The sequence below is a fragment of the Pelodiscus sinensis genome, chromosome 3, assembly GCF_052426305.1.
Source record: "Pelodiscus sinensis isolate ZL-2025 chromosome 3, ASM5242630v1, whole genome shotgun sequence".
Taxonomy (NCBI): domain Eukaryota; kingdom Metazoa; phylum Chordata; order Testudines; family Trionychidae; genus Pelodiscus; species Pelodiscus sinensis.
This window is the reverse complement of record NC_143054.1, coordinates 139404299-139419374: the sequence shown is the minus strand read 5'-3', so window position 1 is coordinate 139419374 and position 15076 is coordinate 139404299. Positions and strand designations below refer to the sequence as shown.

The 15076-nt window shown below is 40.0% G+C and overlaps 1 protein-coding gene across 6 annotated transcripts in view; it reads left to right on the top strand.

The window, feature by feature from the left end:
• The window catches only part of HEATR5B (HEAT repeat containing 5B), a 79015-nt gene extending 63939 nt beyond the window's left edge, over positions 1 to 15076 (top strand). For all 6 annotated transcript variants that reach the window (XM_075924954.2, XM_075924953.2, XM_075924952.2 and 3 more), the window contains exons 31-36: positions 1153 to 1297; positions 3070 to 3339; positions 4683 to 4907; positions 8581 to 8732; positions 12646 to 12859; positions 14114 to 15076. In XM_075924954.2, the coding sequence (XP_075781069.2) occupies positions 1153 to 1297; positions 3070 to 3339; positions 4683 to 4907; positions 8581 to 8732; positions 12646 to 12859; positions 14114 to 14418 (1311 nt within the window). In that variant the 3' untranslated portion in view covers positions 14419 to 15076. The remainder of the gene's footprint in view (positions 1 to 1152; positions 1298 to 3069; positions 3340 to 4682; positions 4908 to 8580; positions 8733 to 12645; positions 12860 to 14113) is intronic.

Here is a 15076-nt window from a genome sequence, read left to right as displayed (position 1 = left end):
CTGAAGTCTAAATTCCCAAAACCAAAATTTGCATGGTTAGATTTAACCATTTGCATAAATTAGATTTAACCATTTTTGCTGTTTTAAAAAAATCCCAGATTATGGTGCATGTAAAATCACTCAGGGTATATCTGCACTTGCACCCTAGTTCGAACTCGGGATGCAAATGTAGGCATACGAAATAGTCAGTGAAGCGGGGATTTAAATATCATTAGTTCAAACCAAACCCCTTGGTTCGAACTAACGTTACTCCAAAAAAATGAGGAGTAACGTTAGTTCGAACCAAGGGGGTTAGTTCGAACCAAGGGGTTTGGTTCGAACTAATGCTACCCGGCACGCACTTTCACTTTCGAAACAGCTGTTGATCGGAGTAACGCGCTGGCGAGATCATGCTAATGAAGCGCGGGATATTTAAATCTCCGCTTCACTGACTATTTAGAATGCGTACATTTGCATCCCTAGTTCGAACTAGGGTGCAAGTGTAGACATACCCATAGAGTAATACAGTAAAACTCCGATAGTCCGGCACCCAACTGTTCGGCACTCCCGATACTCCATCAAAATGCCAAGCGCTCCTGACCAGCTGATTAAAAAGCCTGCTGCTCAGCACACATGCTGACTGTAATCAGAGGGAGCATACGGTTGGGTGAGGGGGGAAGGAGTGGGATCGTGTTACAGTAAGGAGAAGAGCCTTTTGCTTCAGCGAAGGGGAAAGGGGAGGGGAGGGGGAAGAGGATCAGGTTACAGCAGGGAGGGGATGCAAAGAGGAAAGGGGAGGAGAGAGGGAGGGAGATTGTGTCCTGGCCAGCTGTTAAGCGGTGCAGCTGTACCGGACCTCCTGATTCTCCGGCAAATCTGATAATCTGGCACCACCTAGGTCCAAAAGGTGCCGGATTATCCTAAGTCTACAGTAGTATGATATAACAGGGTTAAGGGTAGGACTTTATGAAACGTGATTCCTTCAGAAATGAACTGAAAAATTAGTACCAAAGGAATGGTGCTTTCTAAAACTGAGGAAAAAAATACTCTGTAGCTAAGAATAACAGTAGATTAACCAGAAACCATTTTTGTTGGTAAGTAGGGGTCTGTAAACCATTAACTTTCAAGTCTAAAAATGTTTTAAAAAACCTTCAATTTATTCTGTTGTTCTAGCTCCTTGGTGTTGAACTTCTGAGTGTGCTGCATCGACTCCTGTTGACCTGGGATCCTCCTGCAGTCCAGTTGTTGGTTACTGGAGTTGTTCAGCAAATAGTGAGAGCAGCTCAAGATTATCTTCAAGAAAAAAGGAACACTCTGAGTAAGACTTTAAAAACAAACAAACTTAAAACTGTTGTTTGCATTTTCAGAGGAAAAAAGCAACACATTCCCTAATTGAGAGAACTCAGATTTATTAAAGTGGGGTTCTTCTCTGAAAATTGTCTAGGTAAAAATGGCTTTTCCTTATCCCACAGATCTGGTCAGTGTAGTCATAGTTATATCCTCAGTTATCTTCACTGCCCCTTTTCTCAGGGTGATTGTGGGGCAGGGGCTTACTGCTTTTTGCTCTTGTTAGTGCTGTAGAACAAGCCAACGCAAGTAAGAGACCGTGGGATGATTTTTATTCCTTTTTCTTCATCAATAGAATTGTTTATTAAAAGCCCAATTAAGTTACATCTTTTCAAACAATGCGGCAATAGGACAGTCCACATGCAGTGTTCCCTCTAAGCTGCACAGCAGCACAGCTTCACAGGTGATTTCTCAGCTCCCTGCTTGGAGCCCTGAGCCTCTGACTGGGTGGGGCTGATTTATCACTTGTGAAGCTGTGTTGCTGGGCAGCTTAGAGGGAGCACTGCACACATGTTCACTAAAACCTCATTTTAATTCAGTGGAGTGGCATAGAGGTATTGAAAGCCTAGTTACTAGATTTTATTACAGGCTGTCCTTGTTATAAGTCCAAAATAAGTTCCAAAAAACTTGGACTTATAGCGAAACAACTTAAAGTGGGGAATTTTTTTCCTCACGTGACTTCCATTTTCGCAAATTGTTGGGTGGTTTTTTTGCACAACTTAAGAGCGGGGAATGGGAGGATCAGTTTCTACAAGCGCCAACGACTTTAGTGTGGAATGAATGTATACCGTGGCAACTTATAGCAGGGAATGCCCTGTACTGGCAATGGCAATGGCAAAGAAGAGAACGTGACTTGTTTTTCAACCAGTCAGTAAAAAATCTTGTTAACTGACCACATTTGATACTAACATCATAGAGACAGTACACAGAATCTCTCAATACTATTCTTAGAGTCACATTTCAGACTGGAATTGCATTTTTTTGTTTTTTTTTCTAAAAAAATATAAGTTTATAACTGAGATAAAGAAAGAAAACTATTGTATTAATATACTTCAGATGCAGAAGCTGGCCTCGTTTGGTGGTAATTTTTCCATAAGACTTTTTAAAAGTGTGAAATATAGCATCTGTTTCTGACATTGTAATTATTAAATGTTATCAATTTCTGGTCTTGTTATAGAATTTTAAAGTCAGTCACAAAACCTTTAAGGCAATTTAAAACTCCCTCAGCATATTTTAACTTTAAAAGTAGTGGTGTTTTTAACCTATTAAATCTGTTTGAACGTATACATTGATGTAAACCTTTAGGCTACACTATGACTTTTGCCGCAAGAGCCTATGCAAATGAAGTGCAGACTAGCGTTTTCCCATGCTTCATTTGCATACTGTATTTCAATCCATTTCTGCGCAAAAACAGGCAGTGTAGCAGTGGCCATTTTGCGCAAAACCCCCTTTTTCTCTCTGGCACAGGCATAAGGATCTTGTGCAAAAAGTGCTTTTTTCCACATAATGGCTACGGCCACACTGCCTGTTTTTGCGCAAAAAATATCGGCAGAAAATATGCTAATGACATTGTGAGTCATGCTAATGAGTCCGTCATTAGCGTACTCTCTGATGCAAAAACTTTGTAGTGTAGACAAAGACTTAGTGCTTCTCAAAGTATTATCTACCTTGCAATGTTTTTTATCTAATATTTATTTTGTTGGGGTTCATTTTTACTATTTAACCAAATATTTTTCACTGCAGATGAAGATGACATAAAGGAAAAAGAAACGTGCCTTGTTTTAGGAGAAGGTGGTGAGACTGGTGGTCTTGTGCCTGGAAAATCTCTCGTTTTTGCAGCCATGGAACTATTAATGTTTATCCTAGTACGGCACATGCCATATCTAAGCACAAAAATGTCAGATTCTCCAAATCATGCTTCTGCGAAATCCCAGCTCTCTGAAGAAAGTGCTCGCCTTGTGGCTGCTACTGTTACCATCTTGTCTGACTTGCCTTCTCTGTGCTCTCCAGCCGGTACTCTACTGTAACTTAATGCACATAAATGAATAGATTTTATAAGAAAAATATAAGAACATGTTGCAGAATAAGCTAAATATGTTACTTCTATCTCAGAAAAATTAAAATTAAATTGAAGGTAATTTATTGCTGATGAGGGTTAAATTCTAGAGCAACATAAGGGTGCCTGCTTTTCAGGTTACAGGACATCAGGAAAATTGCACTTTTAAAACTTGCACTATACGCTGTTCTTTTTAATGCAGCTGAAGTTTCTCTCATGTCTGCAAGTAATTACAATTGACATAGCAGATGTTTAGCAGGTCTTGAGGTGGAGCCTATGATAAAGTTCAAAATTAATAACAATCCTAGAGAAAATAAGTTTTGAAAAATATTTGGCCTGATGTCCAAATTATGGGATTTAGTTAAAAATAAAAAAATATATCTCTATACAATAGCCCAGAGTCTTTCAGGATACTCTGTTCCATTTTTTTCTTGCTTTTAGGAATGACTGAGTGAAGTGTTTGAGAAGCAGCATTTCACATTTCCTGTGTGGAATAAAGTACTTTTATCATTCAGTGACCTTTCAGACCAGTGAATGAATTATACTGATGGCCACTAAAAGAACTTTTGGCCAGGTTTCCTCAGCCAGAAAGATACTGCCCCAACTCATGGATTTTAGTATGAGCTGGGTGAAGGATTAGTATAAGTGCTATTTATATAGGCTGTTTTGAGCTCCAGTTGGGATGCAAAGGAAGCCTAATTGGGAGAATGAGAGGGACTCAGTTATCTGTTTTTGGTGCTTTGTGACACCATATTATCATGGAATCTGAGTATCTCACAGTGTTTGTTGTATTTATCGTTTGTAAAGTATGGAAGTATTATCATCATTGCACAGATGGGGACATGAGGCATAAAAAAGGCTAGCTGACTAGCCCGAACTCATACAGAATTTCTGGGGCAAAAGAAGGAATTGAACCTGTCTCTCTCCAGATCTATACTAGTGCCCTAAGCACGGGAACATCCTTTTGCTCTTTAACAGAATTTTTAAAAATAATTCCTTATCAACCTAGAGCAGAGTTTTAAGGCTGAGTTATAAATTCCTGAATTGCTGACAGAGTTTTTATTACATTAGCACAAATGACTCCAAATGATGTATATGGCCATAGAATATATTTTGAATATAATTAGATATTTCTTATGTTTCTTAGTTGTTAAAATATGATTGAGTTATATTAGCTACCATATAAACAAAGGATACCTATTGCTAGCAAGAGTTATTCCACTAAGGAAATATATAGAAGTTGTAGACCATACCTGGTGTTAGAGTTAATTGCAAGAATGCACTTTATTTTTTATTTCAGGATGTATGACAATATTACCTACAATCCTGTTTCTGATTACAAGGGTATTGAAAGAAACGGCAGTAAAATCATTGGATAATCAAGTCTCACCACCAGTCAGCGCAGCTCTTCAGGCAATAAAAACTATTGTAACTCTTCCAATGGCCAAGACCGAGGAAACTCATAAGCAATGGACCAGTCTTATCCGTAGCACTCTGGCATCTATCTTGGAATACTCCCAACCAGGTCAGCAGTTTACTTTCAACCAGTTAAGCAACTTAAAGCTAAAGCTTCTGTTATGGAGACGTGAACATTAGGTATTTGTATATAATATATTACAGGTTATGTATGAGGTTAGCATTATGGGGATGAAAAGCTGTGATTAACATAGCCATAGCTTATACAGCAGAGAAAAGAACTAATTGCAAACATGAGCCTGCCTAAATTCTGCGCATTATAGTGAATTGTGTATATACAGGCAGTCCCCGAGTTACGCGGATCCGACTTATGTCGGATCCGCAGTTACGAACGGGGCTTTTCTCGCCCCGGAGGACGGGAGCGGCGGGACGCCCAGATGTGCCGCGGTCCGCCGTCCCCGTCCTCCAGGGCGAGAAAAGCTGCTCCCCGTCTCCCTGGTCTGCAGGGAGACGGGGAGCAAAGCCTTGGAGCACGCCCGCAGCGGGACAGCCCGGGCGCGCTTGAGCTGTCCCCCTGCGGGCGTGCTCCGCGGCTTTCCTCCCCGTCTCCCGACCAGCAGACCAAGGAGATGGGGAGCAAAGCCTCGGAGCACACCCACAGCGGGACAGCCGCGACGTGCCTGGGCTGTCCCGTTGCGGGCGTGCTCCGCGGCTTTGCTCCCCGTCTCCGTGGTCTGCTGGGGGGGGTGCAGCTAGTGACCCCCCCCCCCAGCAGACCAGGCTTTTCTTGCCTACCCCTGGGGTAGAGCAGCTGGGGGCTGCCGGGTTGGTCCCGCAGCGCCGCTCCGGACCAACCCGGCAGTACCCCAGCCGCTCTGTCCCAGGAGTCCTGATTCAGCCGCTGCTGGTCAGTTTCAGCAGCGGCTGAATCAGGACGCCTGGGGCAGAGCAGCTGGGGTGCTGCTGGGTTGTTCCAGTAGCGCCGAGGAGCCGCGCTACTGGAGCAACCCAGCAGCACCCCAGCTGCTCTGCCCCAGGCGTCCTGGAATCAGCCGCTGATCAGTTTCAGCAGCAGCTGACTTGGGGACGCCTGGGTTTCTTAAGTTGAATCTGTATGCAAGTCAGAACTGGCGTCCAGATTCAGCCGCGGTTGAAACTGATCAGTTTCAGCAGCGGCTGACGCCAGTTCCGACTTACTTACAGATTCAACTTAAGAACAAACCTACAGTCCCTATCTTGTACGTAACCCGGGGACTGCCTGTATAGTGTATATTATATACATAATGCTGATTATAATGCTAATTTTAGAATATTACAACATTATCTCTGGGCTGTGCACTCCATCGTCATCCTTCTTGACCTCTCAACTGCCTTTGGCAATATTGGTCATACTCTCTTTCTTGAAATCTTATGTTTACTTGGCTTTAACAAATCAGTTTTCTTTTACTGCTCCAGTCATTTCCTCAGTGTCATTTTCAGCAGTCCTTCCACCTCTCTCCTGTTTCCATAGGTGTTTTACAGGACTTGGCATGCTTACTTTCTGTTTCTTTAGGTGACCTCTTCAACTCTCACAAGTTTAACTGCCATGTTTGTACCTTTGACTTACAAATATGCTTTTCCAATCCTGACCTGTCTCTCTCCTGCCAATCCTGCATTTCAGCCCATCTCTCTGAAAACTCCTGGATGTCTTACAACCAGTCAAGCTCTTATGTCCGCTTTCCCAGTCCCTTCCTCACTTTCTGTCATTGTTGACAGTCCATCCTCATCCATGTCACCCAAGCTCATAAACTAGGTGTCATCTTTGATTATACCACTCTTTTCCTTTCACCCCAAATACCCAGAAAGAATCAAATCTCAACTGCCAAAATGTGCATATGGAGAGAGCCAATGTCTCAGACCAGAAGAGCCATAATTGTAATCAAGCTAAATGCAATAGATCAGACTCCATACGTACAACTGTAGTTAAAGAAAACTGGAAGTTACTGGTGCTTTAAGAGAATCAGTATAATAGACTTCATGTAGTCTTCATTATAGTGAATGTTACAGTAATTCAATGAGAAGGAAGTACAGGCATTGATGACTATGGCAACATCAGAGAATTGGTCACATTATAGTCTAGCATAATACAGAGAGGTAAAAGGGAATCAGAGAGAAGTGAGAATCCAGAAACGTCTCCAAATTGTAAGTCTCCTTATCAAAGGACTGAGTGATCCTTTCAATAATTAAACAAGCCACACTCCTGCCACAACCCCTAGATGCTTCCCCTGGCCTGCCAGCCTGTATTTCCATCTCATCTGCACTGAGCTTCAACCAGCTTCCTATGATCCAAGCTCCTTCTGTGCTCTAGAAGAGCAAAGAGGCGGTACCATTTATGTTGCCTTTCTTTTGAGTCAGACCCAGAGGGTATGTCTAAACTACATTCCTCTTCCGAAAGAGGAATGTAAATGAAGCAAATTGAAAGTGCAAATGAAGCGCGGATTTAAATATCCCGTGCTTCATTTGCATATTTGCATCTGAGCAGTTTTTCGAAAAAAGGTTTTTCAAAAGTGAAAGCGCAGTCTACATGGGGTTCTTTCGGGGGGAAAAAAACCCTTTTTCGAAAGAACCTGTACTCGGATGCGAATATGCAAATGAAATACGAGATATTTAAATCCGCGCTTCATTTGAACTTTCTATTTGCTTCATTTACATTACTCTTTCGAAAGAGGAATGTAGTGTAGACACAGCCAGAGGTATGTGTCATGTGCCTATTCAGAGTATATTAGCCAAAACCATTTCAATGCCCCTTTTAATAGCCTGGAATATAGATTGAATAGGAGAGGGAGGGAAACAGTTTGGCAGAAGCCATGTGAAATCTGAAGGGACGAGAGAATAATTTACACAATGTCATCCTTTAGGATGTTTGAGAGGAAACAATTGTTGGATGAAGTTTTCCAAGCAAAATCTGTATTAATTTCTAATGGCCTCCATAGTTACATGTCTCATCAAACTTGTCCCTACCAATATCACCTTGGCTCAAGGGCCTTCAAGCCCCCATTTTTGCAAGCACAACTGACTTTTACTATAGACATTCTGTGGACTTTAGGAGCTTTCATTTAATTCTTAATCCTTGCAAGATGCATGCACTAAGGAAAGGGTTTGCATGTGTTTAGTTCACTTTTCAAGACAGAATGAAGTTGCACATTTCACCAGTCCAAGAAAAAAAAATGGTGCAAAATGGACTATGTGATTTTAACAAGCTTATTAACACAGTGAAATCACAACAAATTTTTAGCAGAACATTCAAGAACCGTTCTTCTTGGTGTTCAGGCTGTTCCGACAGTAGATTTTAGGTTTCTACATCTCAGTCATTTCAGTTGCTGAGACTTTTTTTAAAGGGCTTGCAAGAGACCTGCTTGTAATGGGGACAGTATAATGTTTTCCCCACCATCCTTCTGCTCAAAATAGCAGTCATATTTGTTTACATTGTTTTTAAAAAAAGAAAAATATACCTTTGGTCAGAGATTTTGGCTTCATAGATGGAAATATTAGGAAGTTTTAAACCGTTTAAAAGAGGATTAGACTAGAGTTAGCCATCTTAAGCAACCTTAACTAGATCAGTCACTACCTCTAATAGTAAAAATGTCACTCTGGTTTTGGTGAATAGTCATGTGTTTATTTGTAACTGAAGTCTCTTCAAATACATCCCTTTGTTGTGGATTATTCCAGTACACTAAGATTTACTAAACAAATCTAAAACCTTTTCACAATAAGCTCAGTCTGCTTTTCTTTTTGTTTTGCAGAAGGCTCTAAGCCTATTCTTGATGAAGTAAGCATGCTAACGGCTATCGCTCTCTTCCTTTGGTCTGCAAGTACAGAAATAATTGGAGTGCAGTCCTTACAGAACAGCTGCATTAACAGATTTAAAAATGCATTGAATTCCTATGATCCTTGGGTAAGCTCATCATGTGGGAGTGTGAAAAACATTTTGGATGGTTGACACGCAGTAGCAAGGAATAATGTTACATTTTCTGAATTCCTTGAAATCTATAATTTCTCCAAAAGTAACCAGATCCTGCTTGTTAAATTAACCATGATTTTAAACTACTGCATCAACTGAAATTATAACAAAACTGAGCACTTTATTGTAGGATTTTCAAGTTACTTGTGCCAAATTCTTGATTTACATAGATTTATAAAAGTTAAATCTTTGTTAATATAATAAATGTTAGGAAGGAAAAGACCACTGGGCCAAAAAAATATACACCTTTGGTTTATTTTAATACTGCTTCCTCATAATACTACTCAGATTCCTGCTTCCATAGATTAGGATTAGGGACAAAATGTGCAGTGATTCTCTTATATATTTACAAAATTTGTGTTTGTATTACATGTACAAAACCTCGTTTTGAGTGTGCAATTCAGGTATGCAGCCATCTTATTTGCATGTGCATATCATTTCAGAGGCCTTCTAAAAATGGTTACTATCTGTTGCAAACTCATTTATGCTTTTTGCTTTGTCGTCTCTTTAAATATCTTTTAAACTAATCCATTGCAAATGTGATAAATTGTAGCCTAGCTCGGTTCAGGCATGCTCATTTAGCGTGAAGTGAAACATAATTGACATGTAGAAATCATTTAATTTGAACAGTTATACAAATATGCAGATTGGTGTTCGCAAAGTGTAGTTTTATGTGAAAGAATGTTTCCCAAACTCATGTATAACAGAGGGTCACTATGTCTTGTAGTCCCCAGGTCAGAAAACTCACTTTATGCCAGCACTGATACCTGCTCACAGGTTGGAAAAGCTCTTGGGATAGGGACTCAAATCTCTCAGACAACTGCTTTATGTGACTTTTGTACTTCTGGTTTGATGGACTCCACCTATTTGCTCTTCCTCCCCCACAGATAGAGCTTTTCTCATCACCGGAAACACACAGTCAACAATTCATACAATATTATCAGTCACATCTATTTTACAGTTGCACTTAAACTGAATACTATTTCCTTGAAAGGAACAATGAAGAGAGAGAAACTGGAGGAAATAAAAGGAGACAGTTATAAAGAAAATCATCAGTTCTTCTTTTACCTAGGCAAGGGCTGCATTGAGCTTGCTAGAAGTATTGGTTATAAAGGTTAAAAGGATAGCAGTGATAACTTAACATACTATAGTGTCCTTTCTCTCAGTTCTCTGAATAATGACAAGATAGTAAAATAGAACTGCTTTCCCTGTATTCCTTTGGGGGAGTGCACATGAGAGGAGAAAATTCTGTCCATGTCTTATATAGTTCAGCTCTTTGCTTTCCCATTAAATTAAATTATGTAGATATTCTGAATTTTTATCTCCAAACTTTAATTTTTGATATAGATCTAAATTTCTTCCTCTATTTTCTTCATTGCTTGTGGAGTTTCCCTGTATGTTTTCTATATTGTGTGTCCTCACATAGGCACTCAAAGATTTCGCAAGTAGAAAAAAATAGGCTGTGTCTACATTGGTGTGATCTTGCGCAAAAGCACCCGCTTTTGCGCCAAAACTTGCTGCCTGTCTACACTGGCCGCGAGTTCTTGTGCAAGTACACTGACATTCTAATGTATGAAATAAGTGCTTCTTGAGCAAGAACTCTGATGATCCCGCTCAGGAATAAGCCCTCTTGCACAACTGTTCTTGCGCAAGAGGCCAGTGTAGACAGGCAACGTGAATTTCTTGCACAAGAAAGCCCTATGGTTAAAATGGCTATCAGAGCTTTCTTGCACAAGAGAGAGTCTACACTGGCATAGATGCGCAAAAACACATCTCTTGCACAAAGGTACATGCCAGTGTAGACGCCCTCTTCTAGAAGAGTTTTTGCACAAGATCATGCCAGTATTGACGTAGCATACAGAAGAAATATGTCATATTTAGGCATTTAGAAGTCTAATCAACCTGAGAGTCCTCCGCAGCCGGAGTCCAATAGGCCGCACTGCCGGCAGGCACTCCCTCTAGTTGCTAGTAGAAGCCGGGTGGGGGCTGAGGGAGTGGCTGGGAGCCACTCCCCCCACCCAGCTTCTGCATGCAACCAGAGGCTCCCAGCTGAGAGGCGGGGCCGCGATGGGTGTTGGGAGCCTCTGATTGTGTGCAGAAGCCGGGTGGGGGGAGTGGCTGGGAATCCCAGCCACTGCTCCCGCCCCATCCCTCCCGGCTTGTGCACGCGACCACAGGGCTCCCAGCGCCACAAGGCTCGCCTCCCAGTTGCTCCCCTGCCAGGTTTCTGTCCGGCGCCCAGCGGAAATTCAGAAAATATCGGACATTGCACGTGTCTGGTATTTTCTGAATTTTTCTACCGGACAGAGGGTGCAAATACCGGACTGTCCGGTAGAAAACCGGACACCTGGTAACCCTAATTACATGTGTCGACAAAGGAAAAACAGTCTAAATTGCACTGTCTGTATTACTTATTATATATTTTTCAATTTATAAAATGGCAACTACTGCAGTCTTTAGGAGAGTAAACATTAATGATAAAAGCACATACCTTTAAAATAAGCTGAACAATATAAAATAGAGAATTCTTTAAACATACTTGTACCACAAAAGAATACCATGTCACTGAAACCACAACCTTCGGCAAAAGTCTGAGTGGATAGTTGTGCTTTATATTAAAATTATTCTCCTCAACCTTTGAGGTTAGGACAAGAACCAATGGGTTTATATTGCAGCAAGGGAGGTTTAGGTTGGACATTAGGAAAAACTTCCTAATTGTCAGGATGGTTAAACACTGGAATAAATTGCCTTAGGATATTGTGAAATCACCATCAATGGAGATTTCTAAGAGCAGGTTAGAAAAACACTTATCAGGGGTTTCTAGATCCGTATTTCTCAAAGTGGGTCGTAGGCCCACCTGGGTAAGTCACTCTAGAAGTCATCAAGGCCTGTGCCCTGTATTTATGGCAGAATCAAGCACCATCTAGACCAGTGTTTCTCAAAGTGGGCTGTGGGTACGCCTGGGTAAACTGCTGATGATCCCATAGCACTTTGTTTATTGAAAGTCACAAAGCCTCGCAGTTCTCATTGGCTGCATTTGCAGTTTCCAGCCAAGGAGAGCTGCGGGAAGTGGTGTAGCCTGGGCCACCCCAAAATGCCATCAGTGTCAGATTGTATTAATGACTTGTGAGAAGATCACTTAATAATACTGCTCACGGTTCCTGTGAGATGCTGCTTCGTATCTCATCCTTTTCAGTGTTGTAAATATGTCCAACTTCCTAGCCCTGTACCTGGATTACCATATTATATTCAAGACCATGTTTTGTCAATTGTCTAAGTTTGTGGTATTTTTGAAAAATCCCTTTTAAGTTCATAATAAAGACATTCATTGCATTCTCTTTATTGATACAGTTTTATAATATCAAGGAAAACAAGGTAGTTTTCCATGGCCTATGTTTCATAATTATTTAAATCTACTCAAGTACTTTTTTAGGCTGGGGAACCACTTTATCCTTGTGGAAGTGGAATTGTAGTTCAAATGACTTCTCGTATACATCCAGTGTTGCTGCTCATACATCTGTTTTTTATAGTCAGCTACTTGTGGACTCTAGGATGCATCCCATGTGGCTGATTAGTATATTAACAATTCTGTAACTTTATCTTACCTTAGTCATTGCTCTCTTATTTCCTGTGTTTGTTTCCCAGTTGCATTCCTTTTTCTTGCATTGAAAACTAGATAACAGTATTTTTAGCAGCTAAACCATCTGTTCTTTGCTGTTCTCCCCTCTTCCCCAATTTCAGTGGTCTTTTCCCTTTATTTCCTCCAATCATTTCTGAGTTTACACAAAGATATGATGAGTTGTATGTACTAATATACAAATCAATAAAATACATTTATCTTGATTAGGTTCAAGCCAAGTGTTACCAGCTTCTGCTTTCTGTATTCCAACACTCCAACCGTGCCCTGTCAACTCCATACATCCATTCATTGGCACCAGTAATGGTTGAGAAACTGAAAGGTGTAGAAAGTCATCGCCCAAACAACAACACAGAGCTGTTAGCAGTCCAGGAAGGAATTAAAGTCCTTGAAACATTGGTTGCCCTTGGTGAGGAGCAGAATAGTAAGTATTTCTTTTCTGTAGAATATTTAATGTGGACATTATAATATAACTCTGAAGACAACATTTTACATTAGGATTTTTGGTGGTGCAGGTGATACATTTACAAATAGTGATTGAAATGATGCAAAAACCTGTCATTGTATGACAGCTTTATGTGATAGGGGCAGTTGTATGTAGGTGTTGCATTGAGCCAAGTGCCTGGTATGCCTACATAAAATTGGCAGAACATGCTCAAGAGCCACTCTTGCTTTGGAATGGCTAGTGTAAGCAGGTCTGAAATGTCAGACTAGTAGAATTGTTTGGGGAAAGTTTGTACAACATATGATTTTTGTTAACATGGCTCTCTTCTGAGTCTTTACTAAACTAGAGCACCATTGCAGGGGGCGCTGTTCTAGTGGATGTATAATCTTTCAAAGCATTTCAAAGCAGATGTAGAACTAAGGTCCTAATTATTATGTTTAATCACTAAAGGTACCATGAAGGTCTTCACAAAAGTAATGATAATAAATACTACTGCTGTATTTACACAGCATATTTTATTTTGGGCTCTCAGAGTACTATACAAACACTTTTTGATCCCCCATATGAGAAATTAATAGTATGCCCATTTTGCAGATCGGGAGACTGAGCCATAACAAGAATAAGTAATTTGCTGGAAATCACTGAATGAGTCAGTGACAAAGACTGAGGCCAGGAATGCAGGAATTCTGATTAATAAAATCCTTACTCTCACCATTCAGAGTAAGGTGTTAACACTAATGTCCTAGTCAAATTCCAAAAATGATAGCTATATTATCTGACCAGTATTTATATTTCCCTGCTGCATTTTCAAGGGCGGTACTCTTCACTTTATGTCCTAAACTGATGTGTCATACTTCCTATGATGATTGCTTTACAAAAGTAAGATGAAGTGATTTCTCAGTCTATGTAAAGTCCTGTAGGATCCTTTGAGGTACTCTACCATTTTAACTCATTAAGAGCACCATCAGGCTGGAAAGTAATCTAAGAGAAGTGGCTGGGACACAAGTAGTGTGCATTAAACACTAGAAAATGTGGAATTCCTACATTAGCAAGGAAAAAGATTGGATGGCCTGAAAATCTATTTCCAACTCTTTTGGTTATATTATATTATTGCTGCATTTATGTTTTCAACTTAAATTGTGGCAATAATACTGTTTCTATAAAAGGGCCATTACAATCCGTTTTCTGTATAGTTTTTATTTCTATTATGCTATTTTCTTCTTTCACTTTCAGGAGTCCAGTTGCTTGCTCTTCTAGTTCCAACTCTGATCTCTTATTTATTGAATGAAAGTGCTTTTGCTTCTGCATCTACAGTATCGAAAGATCTTCATGAGTTTGCACTACAGAATCTAATGCACATTGGTCCCCTCTACCCTCATGCGTTTAAGACAGTAATGGGAGCTGCTCCTGAATTGAAAACACGTCTAGAAACTGCAGTCCGGGCAAGTCAGGCCAGCAAAGCAAAAGCAGCTGCCAGGCAACCGCCACCCACAACGCATTCTGTCCCCACAATTAAACTTAAAACTAGCTTTTTTTGAATTATTTTGAGCAATTATTTTTGGGATCATTCATACAATTAAAAGTCAGAAGCACTACATCATTCCTTATATGCTATTGCATATATGTCTGTATTTTGAATTGTTTGTATGTCAGAGGCAATCTAATAGCTTTATGTGTAATTACTTGAAATTTATGCATTATAAGGGAAGTAGTGTTACTAGTATTTATATAGATTTTTAAGAAATTGAATTTGTTTGATCATATTTGTGAATCCATGTTATAAATTATCCATCAAAAAATCATCTGTCCTACTAAATTGTGTTTACTTTTACTCATACTTTAAAAATGTTATTTTAAAAGCTAGTTAATGTTATCCCACTGTTGTACCAACATGCTAACACAGTAGGGTTGGAGTGGATGGAGAAACCAGTGTTCTATATTTATTATTTATCTGTGGACATTTCAGGTGTAATGATCACTTTTTTTCTTTAAAAAATGATGAATTTGGGCTTATATCAAATCTTATAATTCATATCAGGTCACATGAAGTATAGAAAAGTAGGTACTGGAAAAAATTACAGTCTTTTCCAGGATAATCAGGCATACTGTCAAAATAAGATGCTATTAACTTTGTGGTATATATCTTTCTTTCAGCTCATTTTCCATGCCTGAAGGTTAATAAAAGAATTCAAAGAA